The sequence below is a fragment of the Dryobates pubescens genome, chromosome 21 (assembly GCF_014839835.1).
Source record: "Dryobates pubescens isolate bDryPub1 chromosome 21, bDryPub1.pri, whole genome shotgun sequence".
Lineage (NCBI taxonomy): Eukaryota > Metazoa > Chordata > Aves > Piciformes > Picidae > Dryobates > Dryobates pubescens.
Genome location: NC_071632.1, coordinates 17,051,498 through 17,077,060, shown reverse-complemented (window position 1 = coordinate 17,077,060; position 25,563 = coordinate 17,051,498). Strand labels below are relative to the sequence as shown.

The 25,563-nt window shown below is 46.5% G+C and overlaps 1 protein-coding gene across 2 annotated transcripts in view; it reads right to left on the bottom strand.

Annotated features, from left to right (window-relative positions):
• Positions 1-25,563, bottom strand: part of LOC104298979 (mitogen-activated protein kinase kinase kinase 3) — an 81,351-nt gene that overhangs the window by 38,963 nt on the left and 16,825 nt on the right. For both annotated transcript variants that reach the window (XM_054171354.1, XM_054171355.1), the window contains exons 2-3: positions 19,852-19,931; positions 7,460-7,569 (exon numbers count right to left, since the gene is read on the bottom strand). In XM_054171354.1, the coding sequence (XP_054027329.1) occupies positions 7,460-7,569; positions 19,852-19,855 (114 nt within the window). In that variant the 5' untranslated portion in view covers positions 19,856-19,931. The remainder of the gene's footprint in view (positions 1-7,459; positions 7,570-19,851; positions 19,932-25,563) is intronic.

Below are 25,563 nucleotides of genomic sequence, written 5' to 3'. Positions count from 1 at the left end.
AACAGGGCTGATGTGCCATGGCTCAAAGCCAAGAGAAGTAAGCCAGCTGCCCCACACTGCTCTGCTCTGCTTGGGAGCAGAGCAACAAAACACACTGGCTGCAGCAGGGGAAGGAAAACCCACTTCATTTGTTGATTAGGCCTTATTTCTTCTGATAGGAAACACACTAATCTCTTGCCTCCCTCAAAGCAACAAAGACTTTTAAGTTAGCAAGCATTTGGAAGAGGGATACATCAGCATTTCTCTATAGCCTGAGAAGTTTGTTGCAGTTTTTCACTCTTCCCTTGGCTTGCTCAAGTTTCTGACCTACAGCTGAAGCTGAATTCATCACTGCCAGCAGCAACAAAATTTCTTTTCTTTTTCTTTAATAAAAAGCAAGGGGAAAAGTAAGTGGGCAGTGCCCAAGGCACTAGGAAGTCCCAGGGGATGCAAAGCACTTCCTAAACGCTGGAGCAGGCTGTGATTTTTTACACCCATGGAAATCTGGTTTGGAGCAACTGGCTTGAGATTACACAGGAAGCCTGGGGCACTGCCAAGTGCTGGAGCAAAAATCTCACACGAGCCTGCATCCAGCATCTCAAGCGCGTGATGGAGGGGATGACAGGATCACCACTTTCTCCCTCAGGACTCAACACAATGTGCAAATGCTTGAGGGCAGGTCACAGAAGAAATGCAGATGGTGGAGGCTGCTGGGCCCCAGTCACTTTTGCAATTTTGTGAGGAATCCTTGCACAATCCAAGTCATGCTACTTACCCTCCCTGCCATCTTCAGATGTAAAATGAGGTTAAGGGCAGCCTTGGTATCCCCACAATCAAGAGGTCATTATTTGGGGTAGAAGAACAAGCTAAGAGATCCAAGAAGGATGTGTCAAATACAGTGGAGGAGAGGGTTAAGGCCAAGCCATAAGGCACCAGCCTTAAATGCTGAGCTCTGGCACAGGATTTCAGGAAGGGTTTCATGGAGCCCTGTGAAAGCAGACACAGGGAATGGAGCAAGCAGGGAAAACCCAGGCATGAAAGCATAAGGTGCTTTACCTAGGGGTGCAAAGAAAAAGCCCAGTCTGTGGTAAGGCAAGGCTCCAGCCATTCAATGTAAGAAGGGGACATTGTAAAATGGAAAGATGACTTTTACCAGGTCGTGCAGTGACAGGACAAGGGACAATGCTTTTAAACTAAAAGAGAATCTATTTAGGTTGAATGCAAGGAAGAAGTTTATGATGAGGTTGGTGAGACACTGGAACAGGTTGCCCAGAGATGCTGAGGATGCTTCATCCCTTGAAGTGTTTAAGGTCAGGCTGGGTGAGGCTTTGAACAACCTGATCTAGTGGAAGATGTCCCTGGCCACAGCACAGGGTTTGGACTAGATGATCTTTAAAAGTTCTTCCAACCCAAAGCACTCTGTGCTTTATTCCACAAAGCAGAGCAGCAGACCCAAGCACAAAATCTAGATGTTGATCTCTTGGGCTGCATGCACCAACCTACTCTCCCTTTCCACATGCGCTTCCATCCGGCATGGGGCATGGAGAAGCCCACGACTCAGCTGGCGCCTCCAGGCCCTGCTGCGACACAAACAGAACAAGGGACGACCCTGACAGGAAATACCACAGTCATTCCCTTCGTTTCTGGAATAACTTCTCCTCCAAGATACTTGTCTCGGCATTTCCTCCAGCCCTGCTAACAAATGGATGGCAAGGAGGAGTAGAATCCTGCCTTGGAACGGAGAAAGCCAAGGCACCGCAGCGGCCACAAACCCGTCACCATCCCTACAGGCCTGCCTTGAGGTATTTTTAGCTCCCCGCTCAAAACTTCTAATTTCATGAAAAAGCCACAACTGCCAAGCTTCAGAGGAAGCACTGGAGGGGCAAAGTGCCTCTGCCCGCTTGGCTGGGGACCTTGCACCCCAGCAGGCTTGGTCAAGCTCAGCCCCCGGAGCTGGAGCGAGCAGCCCTGTGTGCTGGTTTAGATTAAGGAAAATGTTGGAAAAACCCAGAAAAAGTGTTTCCAAAGGAGGTGAATCATGATCTACAGAGATCCCTGAAGAGCTGACTGCTGTTTGTAATAAAAGCACCCACGGAGAGCAGGAAAACACCCTGTTGGGCTTCCAATGGAAGTGGCTTTGGAGGAACAGAAGGTGCTGAGCACCCTCGTGGCTGAACACCCAGAAGGCTGATCAGATTAGTGTATGGGAGCAAGCCGAGCGAGCCATGCCTGTGGAGAAGGGTGTCTGATGGCACAGGGCATCCTGGCTGCGCTGACTCAATGCTACCAACTGCAGACAGGGACCCAGCCAGAGGAGACAGCCACACACTTACACATCTGCTGAAGCACCTGAAACTGCCAGGCTGCAAAATCCCAGATGAGTGACAAGTTCAAAGACTCCCCCTCCCCACATTGTCTCCTCCTAGAACCAATTGCCATCAGAAACAGTATTCTGGTCAGACCCCACCTCTGGGGCTTGCTTCTAAGCCTGGCTCCTGTCACACCTAACCAGAGGACAGCTTTGCCCGTGCTGAGATGCTAGTGGGACAGGGCCTTTGTATTACTTCTTCCATCCAAATCCAGGGTTGCCTCACAAACCACTTGGGACAGAACCCTCTGGCTCCAGCATTAACCCTTCTTAGGTCAAGAAAGGCGGGGGGGGGAGGAAATCCATAATAATCAGAAGATGCCTCCTCTTCCCTTCAGCACTGCACCACGAGGGGCTCAGTCCAGCTTTGCTCTTCTCCACTCACAAGAACTCGGGCACTTACTCTACTTCAGTTTCTCCCCTGGGTGAAACAGGGGCAATGAAGCAGAGCCATTTCTGCAAGCTGCAGAGTAAGCAGAGAGTTTATAATATTCATTTCTCTCATCTTCTGCTGGTCGGATTAGGAAACAAGGGGAAAACCCTGTGGAGGGGAGAGATGCTCAAGCTCTTAGCGCGCTGGTGAGACTCCCTTGTCCAAAGCCACAGAGCGGTGGGATTTCTCCTCAGCTTCTGGCTTTGGACAAGGGAAATCGGCAGCACAGGGCCCAGCTGAGGGGGACTTCTGCAGCTCCCCGGCGTGCACATTGTTTGCATTAGTTGTGTGCTCGCCCCTGCCTGTAGCACGGGGACGTCCGTTACGAGCCAGACAGCTGGAGCGGGTCCCTAGACCGCAGTAGGAGATGACTAATGCGCGGCATTAGGAATTATCTGCACAGAACCCCCACGCGCTCCGGCTTATTCAGCAGGCAGACAGAAAGGGGTTTGTCTGGGATGGCCCCTTCTGCTCTCAGGGGCTGCAAGTTACGAGACCCTGGTCCCCTTGGATCCTTACAGATCTTTTCCTCTGAGAAAAAAAAAGCAAACCCAGCGTGTGAGTGGCTCAGAGGCCAGCAGAAAGCTGATGTCTAGGAGGTTTGCTGCTCCCTGTCGCAGTCACTTTTGGTTTATATAGCAGCAGCAATCACAGGCTTCAAGAGATTTATCCTAAACCGCCTGCCTGGCAGGGAATAGCTTTTTTCCAGCAGGATTTCTCCTTGGTGTTACTCTCTTAGCACCCAAGTTAGCTCCTCCACCCACAGACAAGGGCAAGAAAGTCTCTTCCTCAAATCCTTTGGACTCCGCTGCCTCTGCCACCTGCAGCCAAGACTTTCCCAGCTGGTGTTGTTCCCTTGGTTCTGACCCCAAAGCGGGGCAAATCCCTGTAGATCTCCTCACAGAGACTCCCATCTTTAAGGTGGTATTTATGGACCTCCATCATATTTCCCAACGGCGTAACAGAGGTGATAAAGCCAAACTCCTTTTAAGCTGTTTAAAGACCTACAGAGAGCTCTAGAACACAAGCTGTATTTTACTCTAGTTATGAGCAAGCCTTGTCCTGCATCCACCTTGCCAAAGAAAAGAGAGTCCAGAGGTAATTTACTAAACTAACAACGTTCAGGTCAGTCTGACATTCACAGTCCTCACAGACACTGGGTTTTATTGCAGTGAGAGAACTTGCAGTCAGAACTAACCTGCCAGAGGACCTGCTAGCTGTCATCAGCTGTGTGAGGAGCCTGTGCCAATGCCTTGTCAATGGACCAAAGTGCAGCACTGACAACCAGCTTCATACTGCGAGTTGCCAAGTGCTACTTATACAAATAAATGAATGAGCACATAAACAGACAGATACAAAATAAATGTTCTTGTAATTACTACACTCCCCTCCAAGTTTCTGTTTGGGATGCCTAATTCTTTGTGGTTTCCCTTCTTATCCCACTCATCTTTGTCCTTAGTGATCACCATGCAGATCTTTACTCTGCTGTTTCCTCCTTCCCCTCTTCAGAGACACTGCCATAAACAAACTCCGTTGTCTGTTCAGTCCAGGAGGTGGCCTGAAAGGATCTCTTCCAGCCAGGCCATGAGGAATAATGAAGTGATAAAATGAATAATGGAGGAATAATAGTGCAGAGGAGGCACTAGTAGTAAGGTCAGGATGATCCCTCCGTTCCCAAAACCAGCTCCTTGTCAAAGATTGTGAGAAAAGGGCATCCATCTCTCTCCCTCTGCCCTGTTTTGTCACCAGGCAGAAAGACAGCATCATGTAGTGGCTGGCACACCTGACCAGGACTCAGGAGATTCAAACTCAGCCATCACAGCTGCTGCCAGCTGCCTGGGCAACCTAAGGGAAGAAACTCATCTGTACTATGCATCAAGCACTGCTGTTCTCATTTTCAGCTTGTTCTACCACGAGGCATTAGGCATCCTTAGTCCTAAACTCATTTGTAAGGAAAGCAAACTCCCCAAAGCGAGCTTTTCATGCAATTTGCCAAAGGATGTTCATTTCATAAGATGATCTGAAGCTGAACTGTTGATATTTTGGGGGGGAAATATAGTGCAGCACAGACTGCTTTCTTGTGTGGCCCAGGCCTACCAGGAATACTCTCTGGCAGGCTCCAAATTTCAACTTCTGTCAAGAGAGCACTACAGAACCCCTCCAGGAGACAGAGATGAGATAGCAATTTGGTTGTGTTTCTCTGTGGATCAAAAAACTGCTGCAAGCCATAAAGGGACAGGCTAGTTAGTCAACACATTCTTGTTTAACATGAGGGATTTTTTTCAGTGGGAATTTGGAACACTGACTAAAGGATTCCCATGCCTCAGGAAAACATTTTTTTCACAGAAAATTTGGGGTTTTTTTTTTTCTTAATTTAACAATTGAACATTCAGACCCAAGTATTTCAGTGTGAGCATCTTGCTGCAGGGCCTCATAAGACACCTACAATGAGATTCCCAGAGGAACGTTTAGCATCTGAACGCCCCATTCCTGCCTCTCCCTCTCCAAGAAGGGAGACTGTGCAGGATGTCCTTCAGCCCAACTATCCAACCTGATCACAGCAGAGAATAAAAAAAAGGAAGAAAGAAAAAGGGCACACCAAGTACCAAAGGCTCAACAAATCACAGGCAGGATGACAGCGTTTCCAAAGCAATCTTCCTTCCCCTCCATCGACTTACATGGAAAAAAAAAGGCAAAAAACCCCCGAAGTGACCCAAACGAGTTGATTAAAAGTTTCTGAGCTGCAAACAAGTACCCACTAATTCCACCTACTTTAGCCACTCCCCACTTCACAGACTAGACTCCAGTCATCCCACAAGCCAGACTCATTTCAGCTAGTCCAATTTAGTGAAGCAACAATCCAACACACTCCAACGCCCTTCATCTCGTGGGGACTGTTGGTCTGAATCCTCAAGCCCGGATGTGCAAGGGGAGTGGGATGCTGACTATGTGCATCTCCTCCATCAGAGAGCTGAGTAACAATGAACACATAGAAAAAAAAACCATAAAGGAGGTAATGTTTTTCCAAGCATCTATGATGTATGGGCAGGAAAGTTTGATTCCTAAGATAAGAAAAGGCAAGTGGCAGCCGACAATGCTAAAGCTGGTATCAGAGCAGGACCTAACTCTACTGGTGATTCACAAATGAAGGTACAGGGTGAATGTGAATTTGGCTGTGGGTATGAACTTGATTGCAGCATGTCAACTTCACAAAACTTTTGTTGACATCAACTCAACCAATCAAAACTATTACTTTCAACTAATTTTCTGTATGTCAGCTGCAGCATTTACAGCAACAGATTTCCAAAGTGGCAGCAGGGATTTTCCCCTCAATCTGAGAAAACAGATATGTTTTTCAAGAGCAAACTGAAAAGCAGGGCTAGCCTGAAAGCAACCCAAGATGCCTTGGTATGGTCTCCACCCATCAACTTGCAGAAAATGCTACCCCTGTGGAGCCATCCAAAGCTGCTCTGGATTGTCTGCTTTGCCTGCAGCTGCAGAGAGCCAGCTCTGAATTTCTCTGGTCAGTTTTGTAAACATCTTGGACTTATTTCAGCATGAGCTGAACACAAATCCAGTGATTCAACTTGGACAGCTGCTACCACCAGGACACACTTTAAAACAGACAGGGTACGTGCGCACGTGTTTTCGCCTGCATGTGTCTCGGAAGTCCAGAGGGATTTGGGGAAGGATTTTTTTTTCCCCTTCTGCATCCAGAGTTCCCTGTTGCTAGCACAAGTGCCATTATATATCCATGATGGCAGTAAATGACAATTTGTTTTCTCCTCTGCTAGGCATTCAGCAACTGCAAGTTTATGCAAAGTCAGAATTCCACGGATGTGTCTGCACGCCTCTCCAGCAGCCTCCCTGTCCTCTTAATTATTTTATCTCTGATAATTGAATTCTTTCTTCACATCTTTGTGGCCACATAATATTTATTTGTTCCATACACAAACAGGCTGTTTGATCTGCTTTAACTATTCTACCAGTGTCAGCAAATGAGTTCTGAACATTGCTCCAGGGAGGACGTCTATGCTCACCAAATCAACTCCGAATGCGCAACAGGGCCAAAATGTTTGGGTTTAGAAGTATAAACACCAGCAACTAATATTTAAACACTTGTATATAAGCATGACATTATTCCTCCCAAAAGACCCTGGGTGTCTACAGCTCGAAATTGGCAGTCTGTCTTTCAAATATCTGAAGTAAAATGTCCACATGATGGATTTCATATTTCATCAGTGCTGTCAATAGAAAACATTCCACTAAGCCAAATCTGAAAGCTGCGTAGCCTGCAACAAGTCCTGCTGCTTCCAGCATGTCCTCATGGCAGCTGGGATAGAGCAAAGTGCTAAGCAAGAGAAAGAAAGAAAGTGCCTGGGGATGGGATTTGAGATTTACCACTAGTTTCAGGCTCTGCTGCTGTGTTTGTGAATGGTTTGGGCTACCACTCTTCTCTACTCCTCCTCTGTGATACAGAGATGTCTGCAGCTTCTTTTCAGCTTTGCCAAAAGAGGTCCTAAATCTTACACCTTGGTAAAATGTCATTTCTGATGTGCTCCTGCAGCACTTCTTAACTCCAGGGCTAACATCTGAAATCTGCTCTCCCAGCATGGTAAGAGCAATGCCCATCTCTTTGGTCTACTGGAGTTTGGGGGGAGACTCAAGTAATGCCTTACCTGCTTGCTGGAGTGGACAATGTTCTTATTCCTGTTGTTGTCCAGCAGCCCCCCACACTTGCCCAACGCTGCCAAATCCTTCATAATAGAGTTCAGAGCTTCTTCTTCATCTGTAAAAGAAGGAGACACAACTGAAATGAGGAAAGCAGCCTCCTGGAAGTGCAGAGTGAAAATGCAGCACTGCAAATACAATCTTTGAACCCATGTGAGTCAAAAGACACAATGTCTAGCTTTCCTAGTAAGAGAAGCATTCAAAGATTACACCACAGTCCCTTCCAGCCCATCATATCTTGGAAATACAGGTCTCTTCATCACAAGTGAGCCAGATGCTCAGAAAAGCCAGAGGCTGATTATGGGTGACCACTGCTCGTCCAGCTCAGAGCTCCTGCTCTTGCCTCAGGAAGATCCTAGATCCTCATGATCAAACACATCATCTCCTCCTTTTCTGCTCCTCCTGCTGGGTTGTATCAGGATTGAAGCCATGAAAACAGAAAGATGTGAGGAAAAGGCTTCTCTTGTGCTGTGCACTCAGAGACATCTCATTGAAGAAATGGGGGGGTGGGGGAGAATGTTTAAAATCCAGTGTCTCATTTATTTTAGAGCTCAGAAATGAGCTCTCATGCCTACCCCAGGCATTAGGAAAATACCTACCTTTTCCTGTAGGCAATGTTAAATATAACATACATAAATAATGAATATGAATTTAAATATGAGGAGAGGCTGAGGGAGCTGGGTTTGCTTAGCCTGGAGAAGAGGAGGCTCAGGGGAGACCTTAGTAGTGTCTACAACTACCTGAAGGGAGGTTGTAGCCAGGTGGGGGTTGGTCTCTTCTCCCAGGCAACCAGCACCAGAACAAGAGGACACAGTCTCAAGCTGCACCAGGGGAGATTTAGGCTGGATGTTAGGAAGAAATTCTTCCCAGCAAGAGAGATTGGCCAGGGGAATGTGCTGCCCAGGGAGGTGGTGGAGTCACCATCCCTGGAGGTGTTTAAGAAGAGATTGGATGGGGCGCTTGGTGCCATGGTTTAGTTGATTAGATGGTGTTGGGTGATAGGTTGGACTTGATGATCTCAAAGGTCTTTTCCAACCTGGTTAATGCTATGATTTATATATATATATATATAAAAAAATATATAATTAATACAATAATAACATTCATATTAAACAACATTAAGTGTAATTTCTCTTCCCTTTCACATTTCCCTACCCACTAAAGACACAGACTTGTTTTTCCTTAGGCATGGCAGGCAGCATAACCCAAAATGCTACAAGACAACACTCAAGAAAATGTTAACTTTAAATTCTAGTTCAAGGGGAAAAAAAAAAAAAGGAGGAAAAAAAAACCACCAAAAAAAGCCCCAAAAAACCAAAATCCCACAACAGGAATGTTTGCATAGTTTGGGGGGTGACGTTTTAGGGATTGGGTCTTTGTTTTTGCTGTTACAAGGCACCTCTGGGGACAAGCAATAGTTTTCCAGGCAGATTTTTGTAGCAGGGAAAAAAAGACACCACCAAAAAAAAAAAATGGAGGGGAAAAAAAGTGCCTTTTTTTTCTTCTTTTTTTTTTAAATATAGATGGGGAGGGGCAAAGTTAAAAAACACAAAAAACAAAAGCCACACACACACACCACCCTCCAGGAATTTTCCACCAAAGCCATAATCTCTAAAATGCCCTTTCCCCCCCCCCCCTTTTATTTTTCCCCCTACCTGAGTAACAAGAGTTTCCTGAACTCACTAACACAAAGAGCTGTTCCTGCCTACACCAGGCAGCAGCAGAGCTGGGCTTTCACTAGCAAAATCACCTGATTCTCCACTGCTCTCCCTCTTTCAAACCTTCCCAGACATGCCTGGCACCATCTTTGATGAGCTGCATCTCTGGTTAACACAGCAGTGCCCTGCAAGGGTATTGCAGAAGTCACACAACTCAGCCCCCAAGGAGGGCCAGCAGGGTTTGCTGGAGGTCAGCAGCAGCAGTAATGAACAATAACAATAAACCAACAAAGAGGGCCAGAGTAACTTCCAAGTTTTCTGGAGTGACTGTAAGCTTCTCCCTCCACTTTTCCCAAGAGAAAGAGCTGCCAGTCCCCAAGAACTGGCCCAAGCCTTATCAGGAATAGTGTGGCCAGAAGGACTGCCCAGGGAGGAGGTGGGGTCAATGTCCCTGGAGGTGTTTAAGAAAAGACTGGATGAGGCACTTAGTGCCATGGTCTGGTTGATTAGTTAGGATTGGGTGATCAGTTGGACTTGATGATCGTGGAGGTCTCTTCCAACCTGGTTGATTCTGTGACAACATCCCAGAGAGTTCCCACCCCATCCCATTGGGCACTCACTAGCATGAACCATACAGCTGAGAGCAATAGCATGACCCACACTTTTGCCAGGGAGTCCAACAGGCACATGGCATCACTGAAGACATCAAAAAAGACAAATCTTTGCACTCAAGTTGATCCCACCACTACTACCACTAGAGATGAGTGTTCAGGGTCACCACTGCAGGTGTTGCTCCTAGGGAGTAAGCTCCTTTGTCACTCATGGACAGTAGTCACAAGAGGTTGCAATGAAATTTCACTAGAAGGAAGCTGGAAATGAACAACCCTGCAAAGCACAGAGAGACTGTGACTGGAAATCATCTCACAGGGTGTACAGAAGACCTGGAGGTCCTTACTGTCTATCCTGCCACATGGGCCATATGCTGGCCACCAAGTCAGGGTATTCAAACCTCTGTCTTCTCCTTCAACTCCAGGGAGTTCACAACGTTCAGCAAAAGTTGGATTTGTATTACACTGCCCTCAAAGCAATAGCAGAGCCTTCCTCTTCTACCTATCAAAAACCTTCTTGCAACAGTCTTCTGAGTCCACCACATACAGGTTTGAAAATTTCTGGTGCTGCAACCTCACCTGCATGCTCATGGAAAGTCAGGCCACATGTCTCTTCCAGAAGCATCCTTTTGCATCTCTCACAACATAGCAAAGCAAGAAGCATCCACTCATCCTCAGGAATTGCTTGAAATTTAGCCCCTTTTCAGAAATACTCAACCACTAGCGTAATCAGCCTAGGAGCAGTGGTACAAAACTGGGCTCTAGCTGTCCTGAATCAGGGAGTAGGAGGGGAAAATAAAACAGGGAAAAAAAGAAAGTAGATATTTTTTGTATCTAGACTCAGGCTTCTTTGCTCCTCCATCCACGAAAAAGCCAAAGAGCATTCTGAACACCTTCTAAGAGTTTGTTATTATAAAATACTAATGCTACTCATAAAAAAAAGTCCAATCTAGAAATCCATGCCATCACTGCCCCACAGTAAAGTAAGGAAACTTAGAATAGAATAGAATAAACCAGGTTGGAAGAGACCTTCAAGATCATAGGGTCCAACCCATCATCCAACACCACCTAATCAACTGAACCATGGCACCAAGCACCCCATCAAGTCTTCTCCTAAACACCTCCAGTGATGGTGACTCCACCACCTCCCTGGGCAGCCCATTCCAATGGCAAATCACTCTCTCTGTGAAGAATTTCTTCCTAACATCCAGCCTGAACCTCCCCTGGTGCAGCTTGAGACTGTGTCCTCTTGTTCTGGTGCTGGTTGCTTGGGAGAAGAGACCAACCCTGACCTGGCTACAACCTCCCCTCAGGTAGTTGTAGAGAGCAAGAAGGTCTCCCCTGAGCCTCCTCTTCTCCAGGCTAAGCAACCCCAGCTCCCTCAGCCTCTCCTCACAGGGCTGTGCTCCAGACCCCTCCCCAGCTTTGTTGCCCTTCTCTGGACACCTTCCAGCAAGTCAACATCTTTCCTAAACTGAGGGACCCAGAACTGGACACAGGACTCAAGGTGTGGCCTAACTTCTCCCTGGTCAAGCAGGAGAGGCTGCTTTCTGCTGCTGCAGGGTGAAAGAACATTATTTAAGCCCAGCAGACGACGTTATTTCCGCAAAATAATGAACTTCTATGCACTTAAGTAGCTTTTAAACTCCTTTTTAAAGGGTGTTTTCAGCCCAAGAAAACTGCCATTTCAGAGGGACTGTGAGCAAAGCCTCAGCTGTTCAAAATAAAGAAGAAACCCTCCCGCACCACGCTCTGAAGCGACTTCAGAGCAGAAGCACAATTTGCATCATCGCTTGCAAAACTGACACTTTCCAGTCCTCTCCGTGACAGTTTTGCACAGGGACTGATGCTTTCCAGACTATGCCTCTTGCCCATCCTAATTACTGCTCTTGGGGTCTCCAAGCTGACTCCCAAGAAGGGTGGAGAACTTTCTTCCATGGAAACAAGCAGCCAGCTCAGCCAGCTCAGTCAAAATTCAAACAAGCACTGAAGCTGACTGGATAATTAAATCCAAATGCCACTCTCCAGCCTCTCCAGCTACATGGGCGTCACAGGCTGCTCGCTCTCCACTTGGCTTGGTCTGAGCGAGCAGAGGGTGCAGGATGGGTGGCTTTCCCCTGGAAAAAACACCAGGCAATCAACAGGAATCCCCTGCCCAACAGACAAGCAAGATCGGTGTAGCAAGAAGGCAGCAGTGAGACTACACAGCAAACAGCTCCCAAGGCTTTGCCACAGCTCCAGAACAAAACAGCTGCAAGCTGCACAGCACCAGTGAAACATCCAGAGAGTTCAGATGGCCTCAAGGACTCATGGAAACCACAGACTCGTGCAAGGGTTCTTGCTCCTGAACAACCTTCTGGCCCAGCTTCACCCCCACACCGTCCTGTACAAATCCACTTAAGGTATTAGGTTGACAGGATGAAATGTACACTGAAGCCTGCTGCCTTCCCAGTGCAAGAGGAATACTTCTACAAGGGAAGACTGGGTCAAAGAAAAGCTGATTACACAGACAGTAAAAACAAATTGAAAAATCAATTGTGTTCAGCACTGTCCCTTTGTCTCCAGTGTCTCTTCCTCCATTCTCAACTCTTTATTTTTCAGCTATTTTCCTCAGAAGGAAACTAATTTCTGTCTCCCCTACTTCCCACCAACACTCCAATTTTGTGCTTTTTAAATCAGCTTCCTGTGACAAGTCTCACTGGATCCCACTGCTAGTCCAACTGAGGACCTCTTCCAACCAAATAAACTAGAGGTCTCAAAGATAATTTCCCAAGGGCTTTGCGGTGGGGGGGAAATATCCATGGTCACATAGAGGAGGAGGAGAAGAACACACAGAAGAAGCAAGCCAAGAGCACTCCCAGGAAACAATGATCAGTGGAGCTACAGTGGACATAGGCAGGCTGGTTTTCTATTTTTACTGAAGTACACAGACACATTTTGGCAGAAGCTTAAAGTAGACCCAAAATAGCTCTTTCTCTCACCAGGTTTGCAGTTCTGGAAGATGGGATGGGATGGGATAGGATGGGATAGGATAGGATAGGATGGGATAGGATAGGATAGGATAGGATAGGATAGGATAGAATAGAATAGAATAGACCAGGTTGGAAGAGATCTTCGAGACCATCGAGTCCAACCTGTCATCCAACACTATCGAATTAACTAAACCATGGCACCAAGCACCCCATCCAGTCTCCTCCTAAACACCCCCAGTGATGGTGACTTTACCACCTCCCTGGGCAGCACATTCCAATGGGCAATCACTCTTTCTATGAAGAATTTCTTCCTAACATCCAGCCTAAACCTCCCTTGGTGCATCTTGAGACTGTGTCCTCTTGTTCTGGTGCTGGTTGCCTGGGAGAAGAGACCAGCCCCTACCTGGCCACAACTCACAGGTCCCAAACAATTCTAGGCATTCATCTAGGGCAAAATCAATTATGAAATGAAATCAAAAGGATTATACATCTCTCTGCCCTTCAGATATGAGTTTCCAACATTGCTGCAAGGCTTTGGTTACAGCCTGTGTGCAGGAGAGAGGAACCTGGAGTTTCAGTCTTAGTACAGCAGGCTCACTGCTGAACTTGAAGGAAAAAAAACAGGCAAGGGAGAAAGAGTGAGCCTGAAGGTCATGAAGGACCATCCAAGCCAATTCAATAATCAGGAGAGAAAGCAAATGAAGGGACAAAGGAAGAATTTAGCTGTGTTCAGATGGTCTAGACAGGACTGTTATTGTTGGCTTCACTGCTCATTGCTAAGAGGCAGCTTATGGCAGTTCCATGATGCTGCTTCCATCAACACTGAAAAAAAAAAGCAAGGCACCAGCTGGATGAAGCACACAGAAAAGTCTGCAGAAGTAAAACAATCTTGTAAAAGATGGCAGGTTCTGATTTCAGCCTCTCACACACATCAGGCAGAAGAGCTAGGGCTGGGAAAAAAAAATCCTGGGCGTAGAATATTGTCCTGTGAGTCATTAGAGGCTGGAGCCCGGAGCTAAGGGGCCACACGCTGTCACTTACACTTCCGCTTGGATCCGAAGTAAAACCACAGACGTGGCCATTTGTGGTCACTCAAGATCCCACTGTGCTTTTCACAGCCGTGATGTTGATAGCACAGCTCAGCCCTTGTGCCTGTGTAAATTCCAACAGCACCCTCTCTCCATGGCTAGCATCCACCTCTCTGGAAGGTGATGCAACCGCTGGGGATATCCCCAGGCAGAGGTAAGAGTTCTGTGAAGGCTGAGAGAGGATGAAGAGAGGATGGGAAGCTTGCCAGAGACATTGTCACCTCCAGCAAAAAGCCCTTTCAAAAGGCAACACAGTGACAAAAAAAACATGGAAATGTAACAAAACATAGCGAAAAGAAATATGGAACCACAGGACTATGACAATGACAATTGAAACTGTGACCTGCAAAGGGCATCAGCCTCTCATTTTCTTCTTTTTTAATTTAATCTATCAATTAATCAAAACATGGTGCATGACAGTTCATCATTTACCAAAGAGAATCTCAGATGAAAGCCAAGACTCACTACCTCAGCATCATGCAGCACCCTCAAAGGGCGGTCCCTGTCCTGACGGACTGTCAGCTAAGCTGTCAGATGGAAAGAGAGAGCAGCTGGGGTTTATGTCTCATTTGATAGCCAGGAATCTGAGACAGACAAAAGTCTTGCTCAAGACTACACAAGCCTGCAGCCAGAGCTAAATACATTAACAGAGCTTTAATTCAGAAAGGACTTAACTTGTCTAGCCTTCCTGGCTGTATACAAAGGCCGCTGAAATTCATTTAGCAGCCTCTGCACCACAGTCTTGATCTAGAATCATGCAAAGCAGCCTGTTTCAGAAAGCTCTCCAAAAAGCCTCAGTCTGAAGAGCTCACACAGTTATTCCAATAACCTCTCAGTAATGGATCTCTCGAGTCCAGTTTGAGTATAACTCTCTTCTCGTTCTGCTCATTAGATCTTGATATAGTTTGTCTTAGAGATCCCTCTATGACAGAAATGCCCCTCACCTTCTGCAGGTATACACAGGCTGCAATCTCATCCATTTTTAATCCTTATTTTAACTAGATGTAAGCATGGCTTCTTGCATTCATCCTCAATCCAGCTCTTTCTAGCTGTCTTCTTTTTATCCTTCGTGAAGAGCAGAGCCTACATGTGAGTAGCATATAATGTTCAATGGCCACACCACCTTTTCATTTCTGTTTGCAGTGTGGCTTGGTGTAACAGCAAACTTGGCCCACATTACAGTGAAAGGTCACATCTACAGGACCTACAGAACCTGGACTGCCCACTGCCTTCTTCAGAATGTCAGTGTCAGTCCTGGGTTTCCCTTCCTGCTCCAGAGAACTAGACAACACTAACCTATGTGAAAGCAGGTGTCAAAGAACTTGCCTGTGAAGACAAACGCTGCCTCTTCTCCACAAGTCAGAGGGGGAAAAAAGTTTGGAGATGGAGAAACACAAGATTCTTGTGTTTCTGCAGTGCCTGCAAACACTATCAACAGACCTGGACTGCCACCAGGACTCAGGGCATGGACAAAACGCCTCAATGGTCTTAAGAGTCTTTTCCAACCTAAATGATTCTGATTCTAAAGAGCAGAAGGGATCAATTAGTAATTAAATATCCTCACAGTGACTCTCCCAGTCAACACTAGGAAGGAGACCACTGAGCTAGAAGCTCAAGAGCTTGAATTGGACCATAACAAAAGTCCCTAAATAAGTAAAGAAGGGACCCAGCTACTCTCACAGGCAGGTACAAATACTGTTTGGCAGCTCATCCCACTGTCTGTGGCAAAACAGATTGCTGCTTGCATCCATCTAGTGAGAGATGCAGATAAACCTCCATGTAAATCAAACCCACATGCACAAATAATTTTGCCACTGTCTGGAGCACTGTCCAGTATCTGATAAAGAGAAAAATTACCCAATTACCCTCCCCCAGTCGAGGTTACCGTGCACTGCAGCAGACACCAGTGGAGCACGTCCCCTTTGCGAGTCAGCAAAGGCTTGCCAGCAGCTGGATCCTGCTGTCGCTCACCCTCCTGCAACCCCACCCAAGGGATGGCAAGGTCACCCCTGTGCAGGACTCAAGGGCAGGGCACAGCTCAGCAGGTCAAACAGAGCAATTATACACAAGGAAGTGAGGAAAGACCCTTCTGATACGCAGGATTTCTTGGCAGGAGTTTGCTTGCTGACGTCTTCAGCTTGGGACAGAGTCTCTGCTTTGCGAATCAACCCCAAACATCAGAGGCTTTTGTTTTAGGGTACAGTTATGTACCTCAGAGTCTGAGGGTTGAAGCTCATTTTAAGAGTTCTTGCCTCCTATTCCCCTTCTACCCCATGCTGTCCCTCAGGTGGCTGGCAAAATTGCACAGCCAACAGATCAGTGAATTTGTTTAGATCAAACCCAACCCTTCCCTTTACATCCCCTTGCCAAAGGGGACAGAAGTTGGTGCTTAGGAATGGACTCAGGGGAGAGGGAAGAATCAGTTTTTAGAAACAAGTTCTCTTTTAAATTATTAGTAGTAAAATTGTATTATCATAGACACAACTACTTCTGATCACAATAACAAGACCTAATCAGTCCCCCAAATGCTCATGGACACAAATAAATGACCTCCAATGTAACACTAATTAACTGAGTTCTTAAAATGTCTATAAGAGCATTGAAAAAAAAAACCAAAACAGCAGAAAGAGATAATAAACTGGCAAACAAATAATGTTATGTCATAGTGTATTTGATAACCAGAGTGTGAGATAACTTCAACTGCTCTCAATTTCCCCTGGGAAAATCCAAAGGCAAGGAAGGTACCACTCCTGGGACAGCACCTCCATTTTGGTAAGGCAAGCACAACGTCCTTAAAGCATCAGGATTTCACAAACACCAAGCCAAAAAACTTTTCAAGACCACTGAAAGGCCAAGTTTTATCACTGAGGTAAGAGCTTCAGTAGCAAAGCACAAATCATACAAGAAATTTCCCTTGGTGAACACAAAAGGTACGCTGCATGATACTGTCATACCCTCACCCTAGAGATTTACCAGGGAATTTTGCAATGGAAAAGGACTCAGGATCCAAAAGGTGTTTGACTTAGTTTAGCATGGAGGGAAAGTAGGATTAAGTCTGTGTCTCACTACAACTCTCCACTCCCAAAATAGCCATCCTGACAGCATCACAGAGTACAATTCCACAGGATCAGAGACATTGGCAGAGCTCTCCCATGCTTTCCAACATGCTGCCCTCCTCCATGGCCTCATCCCTGTGTATGCTCACCACCACATGTTCCCCCATACATCCCTGCACATGTCTGGTCTCCAGCATGGAGCACACCACACAGGGCAGAGACCCAAAGGAACTCTGTGGTCCTTAGACTACTTCTATATTTAGTCAACTAAGCAAGACCAGCACCCCAACCCTGTCTGTGACCTTCCATAGCTAATTGCCAGCTTGCAGCCTGCTTTGTTCTTGCCACCCGATGGGCCCCAAGCTGCTTCCCTACCCCCAGGCTGCTCCCTGTGGGGCAGCCATCCCAAGGCTGGGGAGGAATTTGGCTGTACCCACACAAGCAGTGCCAAAGTACAGGCTGCAGCATGTTTTGTTGGCTAATGAAGGTGTAGCTGGGCAAGCCACTTCGCCTCCAAGTGCCTCCAAGCTTGGCGGTGAAGTAGGCAGGTGTGTTTGCAAACCCATTTGAGGTGTGCCTCACACATTGATCCCCTGCTACTGAAGCTCATAAAGAGATCTAAAGCATGGCTAAGATTAAATAAGCAAGTCTCTGTTAGCCAAAGAGCAAGCATTTACCCTACAGAGCACCAAAGAGAAACTTAACCCAGCCTTGACCGTTCCAGCTGCCAGAGGCTTCCCAGCCCTGAACTGGCTCCTGCCCTGGGTGGCTCCCAGTTGCAGCCCTGCGGAAGATGGTAGGCAGAGACAGGAATACAGCAGCCAGAGTCAGGGCTTTCCTATAAAAACACAGAGTGCTGCAAGATAAGCCATGCTAAATCTGCCTCAGAGTCATTTAGGTTGGGGAACAACAAAAAACCAAAACAAAACATCCTTAAGATCATCAAGTTCAACTGTAAACCCAACACTGCTCTCTTGCTCTTGGAGATTAAAGAGCCCAGGAGAACTGCAAGCAGAGGCTATCCCCTTAGATAACAAAATTAACCACATTTAAGAAGACCTTGTATGCTTGTGGCTCCAGTGAACACTAAAAAAATAAATAGAGGGGATGCTTGGTTTTAGGGCAGGATGCTTTCCCCCCCACACACCATCTGCCTGCACAACTCCTCACCACTTCAAAGGTATCAAGGTGCTGGTTTCTCTCTCTCGTCCCACAACAAACTTTCACAGCTTTTTCTGCTAACCCTGCCCTTTGCTCCAGACTTTTCCTTTAATGGATTAACAGAATTAAATTAAACTTGGGGCAATTTTTCCAGCCTGTTTTCCTGCTAAGCTTAAAAGTTGCTGCCTCTGAAGAAGGGTTTATGTGCCTAAAAGGCAGTCTGGTTTTTTCCACCCCTATCAGTTTGGTCTAATAAAAGATATTACCTCTCCCTACAACCTCTATCTCTCTCTTGAGCACACTTGAAAGGAGAAAAATGTTTATCCAGCAAGAAATGAAGCTGGCAAGTTATTTCCCCTGACTGCCTCCGAAACCTCTGAATGTTATTTGTGGGCTCATAAAGACCTCTTTCTCCCTCCCAGTCCAGCTACTTCCAGCGCTCAAAGCCACAACCCAGAGCCCATGAACTCCTAATCTGTTGCTGCAGCAATGATTGTAATGTCCCAAATAGACCGATGCAGGTCCAGTCCTGCATTCCCAGGTGCCCAAAGCACCTGGCATGACCCTGAACAGGAGCCCTGGGTGCAATGGGCACGTTGCAGAGAGAGCAAGGAGATATGGACATCTCTTCCTTTGGACACCTGAGCTAGAAAGCCTGATGTGCCTTCTTATAAGATAAACTGCTGCAATTCAACCTGATTTTATGGGGTTTTATGAGTTTATTATTCTTCCAAGCAGCAGGAATTACAGCACCAAAGCAACAGCAAATAAACACTTCAGCTTCCGAAGCAGTGGCTGAGCACCCACAGCATGGCCACACCTATCCTTATGGAAGTCACAAAGTGCTTCCAACACCATTTCCACCTACAAAACATCCCACTGTTCTCACCACCTTCCTTTGCCATACTAAGAAAGAATCAAATGCTTCAGTATCAATACAATCATCACACACCTGGAATAAAGCATCCCAGGACAATCCTAAATGGGAGCCCAAGTCATTTAGACTAGACTAGACTAGACTAGACTGGAATAGAATAGAATAGACTAGACTAGACTGGAATAGAATAGAATAGAATAGAATAGAATAGAATAGAATAGAATAGAATAGAATAGAATAGAATAGAATAGAATAGAATAGAATAGGTTGGAAGAGACCTTCAAGATCTTCATGTCCAACCCATCATCCAACACCACCTAATGAACTAAACCATGCAACCAAGCACCCTATCAAGCCTCGTCCTGAACACCCCCAGCAACGGCGACCCCACCACCTCCTCGGGCAGCCCATTCCAATGGGCAATCACTCTCTCTGTGTAAAACTTCCTCATGAAACAAAACCAGAACAATTCTGTCCTGAGATCCCATGCTGTATCCAATTGCTCTTCCCACAAAAATTAAGCCTGCAGAGATAGGTACAGGTCCTTCAGAAGCAGAACAAATAAATGCTGAGTGTCAGGGTCGTGGCCACACCAACACATCTTCAGAAGATCTGGAGCCAAGGAGCTCTGCCTAGGCTGACCCCAAACTGGCATATGTAGAGATAGTGTCTTGGATTTGTGACAGCAAACCACCCAACCTGCAGCACCAGGATGGCATTGCTGCAGAGGGCTAGTCCAGGCATCACTGCACCACACAAGACAACTTCACTGTGTCAGTGGTGAAGCCGACAGATGCCAGATGTCCCTGCTTCCCATCCTGTGGTCTCAATACAATGTCATGTAGCTTCATGCTTGGTAGCCCCAACTAAAATTAGCAGGCTACAGAAAATGAATTGCTTCAGGAGAATCCAGCTCTTACCCATCTTTCCATCTACATCAGGCCTCCATTCCACCGGTCCCAGACACTTGTACCTTATCCTCCACTCTCAAGCATCCACCCTGAAATAACAAACACACACAGAGGTTACAGATTAATTTTGACACGTCAGTGGAGACAGAGACTGAGCAGGACCACTTTTTGCAAAGTATTTCCTGCAGGAAAGAGGAGAATGATTCAGTTGGGAATTGAGACCAGGAGTCTGTCCTCTACACACCCCCTCCTCTATACAATCCAAGATTGGTATTTTGCAGATTTAGATCTTGGAGTAAACAATTCATACATGTGCCATAGGTCTTCTTTTGTTAAGAGCTTTAATGCATTATCCTTCTTATATAATTTTACATTATTTAATGTAACCCCAAAGCAGTACCACCTTGAATGTATTACATTTTGCAGCATCCTCATGGGCTAAGACTCATTTGGGTAACAGACCAACAGCAGGACATGGAAAGTCAGTCCCAGAAACAGCCTGCATCAAAGCAGTAATCTAAATTTAGGCCTTCCAAATTCCAGCCAAGGTTCCTCAAGGCTGGACCAGCTTTCCTCTGACCACATGAGAAAAAACCCCGAGTCTGGGTAGCTCTTAGCAGTAATGTATGCTCCACAAATCACTCATGGCAGCCATGTCCCTAACTGCCCTGCCAGAGTCCCTGCTGTTGCCAAGTGTCACTCATGGCTATCTGCTAATCTGCCCAAAACTGATGCAGAATTGGGTTCAGTTACCTGGCACACTATGTTTAGCCAAATCCCAGCAAGGGGTGGGGGCTTATTGCTCAAAAAAGACTTAGGAGTGTAAATCCAAGTCTGTTGGAGCCAGTCTTGCTCAGCAGTGGAAAAACCCCGTTTGAGATTCAAAGGTATAACCCACCTAAGGACGGGCACCTTGTAAAGAGCAGTATGACAGAAGTGATCAGCAAAGATCACTTCAGCTGATGAATAACACAAATTTCTTCATTGTTAACCTGGTGTGATAACACAAGCCACTGGAGAGACATCTCAAGTGCTTCACCAGACTTGCAAGGAGAAAGACATTCCTGTTGGGCAGTCACTGCAGGCCTCAAAGCCAATGAGAGCTGTGCACACCGTGACACAGGCATGAGCTCTGGAGCCTTAGTGCACCACGCGCTGGGCAGAAGCAGCAGAAGAAGGACCTTTGAAAATCCCCCAGCTCAATCAAACCAATTTAAATGCAACAACAAATTTGAAGTGAACCAGGACTGATCACAAGCAGGGATTAAAGTGATTCTCTGCAGCTCTGGCGCCTTGGTGCTGGCAAGCAGGGGAATATTTATCCAACTATTTTGAGAGAGACGAGCAGGAAGGGAAAGCGATAAGAAAGCAGCAGAGGTGGAGACGTCCATGTGCCCCAAAGTGCCTTGTTCCTTTTGCTGCTGCAGCTTCCTTGCAGCACAGAACCCTTCAGCCTAAGAGCCCACAGCCACCAGGAACCCTGCTTTCTCTGTTTTCAAGACAGAGAAGCCAAGGAAGTAACTAATAAGCTCGGGAAGGCTGAAAATCCTGCCTTGAGAAGGAAGTGATCAGTCCATGCTACACTGAGTCAAGAGAAAGCAGAAAACCACCAAGAAAGCCATGTAAAAGTCCACCTGATTGTAACAGGAGCAGGAAACAGCCCAATTCTTCAATACTTTTGCTTCCAAAATTGATGCAACACTTCCAGCAATTAAGCTGTGTGCAGAGTTTGCATCGATGCCACAAGCAGATAGTCTGGATTAACCCAAAATTCCTGGGGTAACCCAGGCTGACCCTCCTATCAGTGTAACAGACTTTTCTAATGGCTTTCTGGAGACCTTCCAGACCTTTGCAACCCATATCTAGTTACAAAAGCACAGGAACTGTGCAAACGAACCCTGGAAAAACCAGGCGACCTTTCCATCAGCAGAGCCCTGCCCTGTGGTCTTCTCCACCACCTCAGCCATAGCAAGCCCCTGACACCCTACTCTAGATCTCATGAGCAAATCTGCGCACACACACACACACACACACACACCAACAGTGCAGGAAATCTAAACAGACACTCAAGAGAAGAAAGGTTTGTTCTGTTTTAGCAGAGAGCTTCAATTCTGAGGACAGGCAGCTTTCAAATGGGACTGCAAACACTGGCCATTTCCGTGGCTTCCCAAAAATACATACCAGCAGCTTCCTGTTAGAGAAGGACAAATTCCTGTTTCTGGTACAAATTTTGTCCTTTTATTATCTCCCTTAAAAAAAAAAAAATAGGGGGGGAGGGGGGCAAAAATGGAAAAAAATAAGAGGTAAAAAAACCAACAGCAGCAGCAGCAGCAGCAAAATGCACACACACAAAATGTGTGGAGGGGAATACTTTTTCTGCTCCAATGCACTTCAAAGTGCACTCTCCCACTAAGCTCCCTCAGAGCCTTCAAGTATTGGCAGCTTACAACACAAACCAGTGAGCATCTGAAACAGGGCTCCCACTTTGCACTCCACTGCTCCCACAAGTAGCAGAACCAGCTTCTGCTGTAAATCTGCTCCAAATCTCCACTGTCAATCTACATACTCCTGCCCTGGCAACCTCAGCACACACAGACACCTCCCACCAAGCAATGAAAGTAAGACCTCAGCAAAGCATTGGCTCCCAGGGATGCTGAGGCAATGCAGTACTCATATTCCAGGTTTGTGTGGTGCATTCAAGAGATTTCATCTGCACTTGTCTGCTCAGGAAGCTGCTGGAGGTTACTGAACCTGCAGGAAAAGCCCAGTAGAGATGTTCTCATCTAGAATAAATGCAGGTTTGATTTGACTGAGCTGAACTCAGCTCTGCAGCTCAAGTGGTTCAATTTTAGTCTGGCTATATGAGTGCTAAGTATGAATATCCACACATGAGCTACACCATAGAATGAAAGAATAGCAGGGGTTGAAAGGGACTTCTGGAGGTCACCTAGTCCAACTCTCTCCTAACCCAGGTATACCTAGATAAAGTAAGGTTATTAATCCAGTTTAGAACTTAACCCCAGTTCTTCCCTCTTCTCCCCTTAAGGAAGGAATTAAGCAAAACAGAGTTGAAGGGAGATGGCAGCAACATACTGTCCACATAGACACAACTCCAGCCTCTATGCAGCTAAGCTGTAACAAGCAAAGAACCCCTTCTTGGGAGGAGAGCAGTCTTCCCTCTGGATAAGAGGGAAGATAAACAACTGGAAGAGACTTACTGGGAGGAAGAATGTAGGATGGGGGCCAGGAAAGTAGAAAGAGTACAGCACTGACAGCTGGAGTCACCAGCAGTCTATTATTGATTTGAAGTGGGATGTACAGCATCACATACCCCCCAGATGGGCTGTTCTTACACCACAGAGACTCGGCATCCAACATAAAACACAGCCCCAAGCTGAAATATCTGGCCACTACTGCAGCACAAGCAAGTGGCATCTCCCTCTGCAGCTCATCATCCCCAGGCTTCCAGGGACAGCAGCACCTACTTACTCCTGCCTGAGCACCACTTAACACTTCGGTTTGAAGGTGCAGGGACACATCACCGTGAATAAAAAATAAGCCGCAGTTGCCCCTGAAATGTAGCTCAGCTGGAAAGCTACTCAAACAAGCATTGCTAAAATTGGGACTTTCCTTGTTTTTTCAAGCAGCAGGGAACAACATGTTGGGCTGAGAGAGTTTAACAAGCAAGAGTCAAGCGGAAAAAATCTCTTCTTTTTAAGAGTTGACCACATTAACTTTCAGCAAGTTTCCGGGAGTCCTGCCAGGGCGCTGGAGGTTTGTATACTACGGAACTGTTAAAAATATTATTGTGAATGTTATTCTCAAAAAGCTTCAGAGGCCAGGGCTGGGGTAGTGTTAAAAACAACAGCAAGGCAAATGAGATTGTTCTAAGGGTGAGAAGGCAAAACGTATGCACGCCGATAGCTGCGAACAGCCTGCGGGCTTGGCAACGATGGAGGCGGACGCAAAGAGAGAGCGGCTGAAATGTGACGGGTTTCCTCAGGCCATCTCCTCCTCACCCTTATAGATTTGTCTAGGCACTATAAAACATTGGACTTGGTGCACAGAGAACCACTCTGGAAACAGGGCCTGCATTTCAGGGCTACATAAAAGAACAGCTATGGTTCGGTGATGCTTCAGACATGTAAGACCCTGGTGAGGGGTCTGGAGCACAAGCCCTGTGAGGAGCAGCTGAGGGAGCTGGAGAAGAGGAGGCTCAGGGAATCACAGAATCATAGAATCAGTGAGGTTGGAAAAGACCTCAGAGATCATCCAGTCCAACCTACCACCCAACACCTCATGACTGGCTAAACCATGGCTCCAAGTGCTACGTCCAATCCCTTTTTGAACACCTCCAGAAGGAGAGAAACTTATTGCTGTCTACAACTACCTGAAGGGAGGTTGTAGCCAGGTGGGAGTTGGTCTCTTCTCCCAGGCAACCAACACCAGAACAAGAGGACACAGTCTCAAGCTGTGCCAGGGGAAAGTTTAGGTTTGATCTGAGAAAGAAGTTCTTCACAGAAAGAGAGATTGGCCATTGGAATGGGCTGCCCAGGGAGGTGGTGGAGTCACCATCACTGGAGGTGTTTAAGAAAAGCCTGGATGAGGCACTTTGTGCCATGGTCTAATTGATTAGTTAGGGTTGAGTGATCTTGGAGTCTCTTCCAACCTGTCAGATTCTGTGATTTTCAAGGCATTTTCCACTCAGATTATCCAAAGGATAGGGTAGCCAAAAAACAGCCATTTAAGACCAGGTATCTATACCGATGTGGCACTTCAGAATATGGTTTAATGGTGGACTCAGCAGGGTTATGCTTACAGTTGGAGTTGGTCTGAAAGGTCTTTTCCACCCTGAATGATTCAATGATTCTATGTTTATGAGGATGCAACTGGGATGGACTTTTTTGCAGACGAGTGTAACCAGGCCAGGTTTGCAGCTCTATCTCCCAGGTGAGCTCAAGGGACAAACTTCATGAGTCAAGATGACAAGAGAAAAAAACCAAACACCTTTCCTGTGCATGCACAGATCAGGCTGCTAAACAAGAAGTGCTTAGCACATGCATCTGCACAGCTCATGTAAGGAGAAAGCCTCAGGGAACTATATAACATGAAGCCCTGAGACTCTGAAATAAGTTGCCTTGAGAGGTTGTGGATGCCTCCTCTGTGGGGGTGTCCAGTGTCATGAGCAGCCAAGTCTAGTCATGGGGCATCTCTGCCTATGGTGGGGAGGTTGGAGCAGATGATCTCCAAGGTCCCTTCCAACCTAAACCATTCAATGATACACCCAATAAGCAATTCTGTATGAATCCTCATCAGCTGAGATTTCTTCTCTCCATTTTGGAGCACCCCAAAACTGCTTAAGAATCTTTTCCACAACGTGTTGCTGGGAAAAGAGATCTGTGCTTAAGAGCCACTGTGCACGATGGAGGATACCTGTAGCCAATGCCCCAGCCAACACAGCTGTATTCAACAGCTGCTTCTGAAGAAAAACCTCCTGAGCCATCCTGTAGATTCCAGCACACTATGTTCATAGAATGAGAGCTTTAAAACCTCCATAATTCCTGATGTTAACTTCCACAACAGCCCTTTAAAATAGTCATGGAGATCTTAAAGCCACTCCCCACTCAACACTTCACCTTCTTAGATGGGTGATAGGTTGGACTCAATGATCTCAAAGGTCTTTTCCAACCTGGTTAATTCTATTCTATTCTATTCTATTCT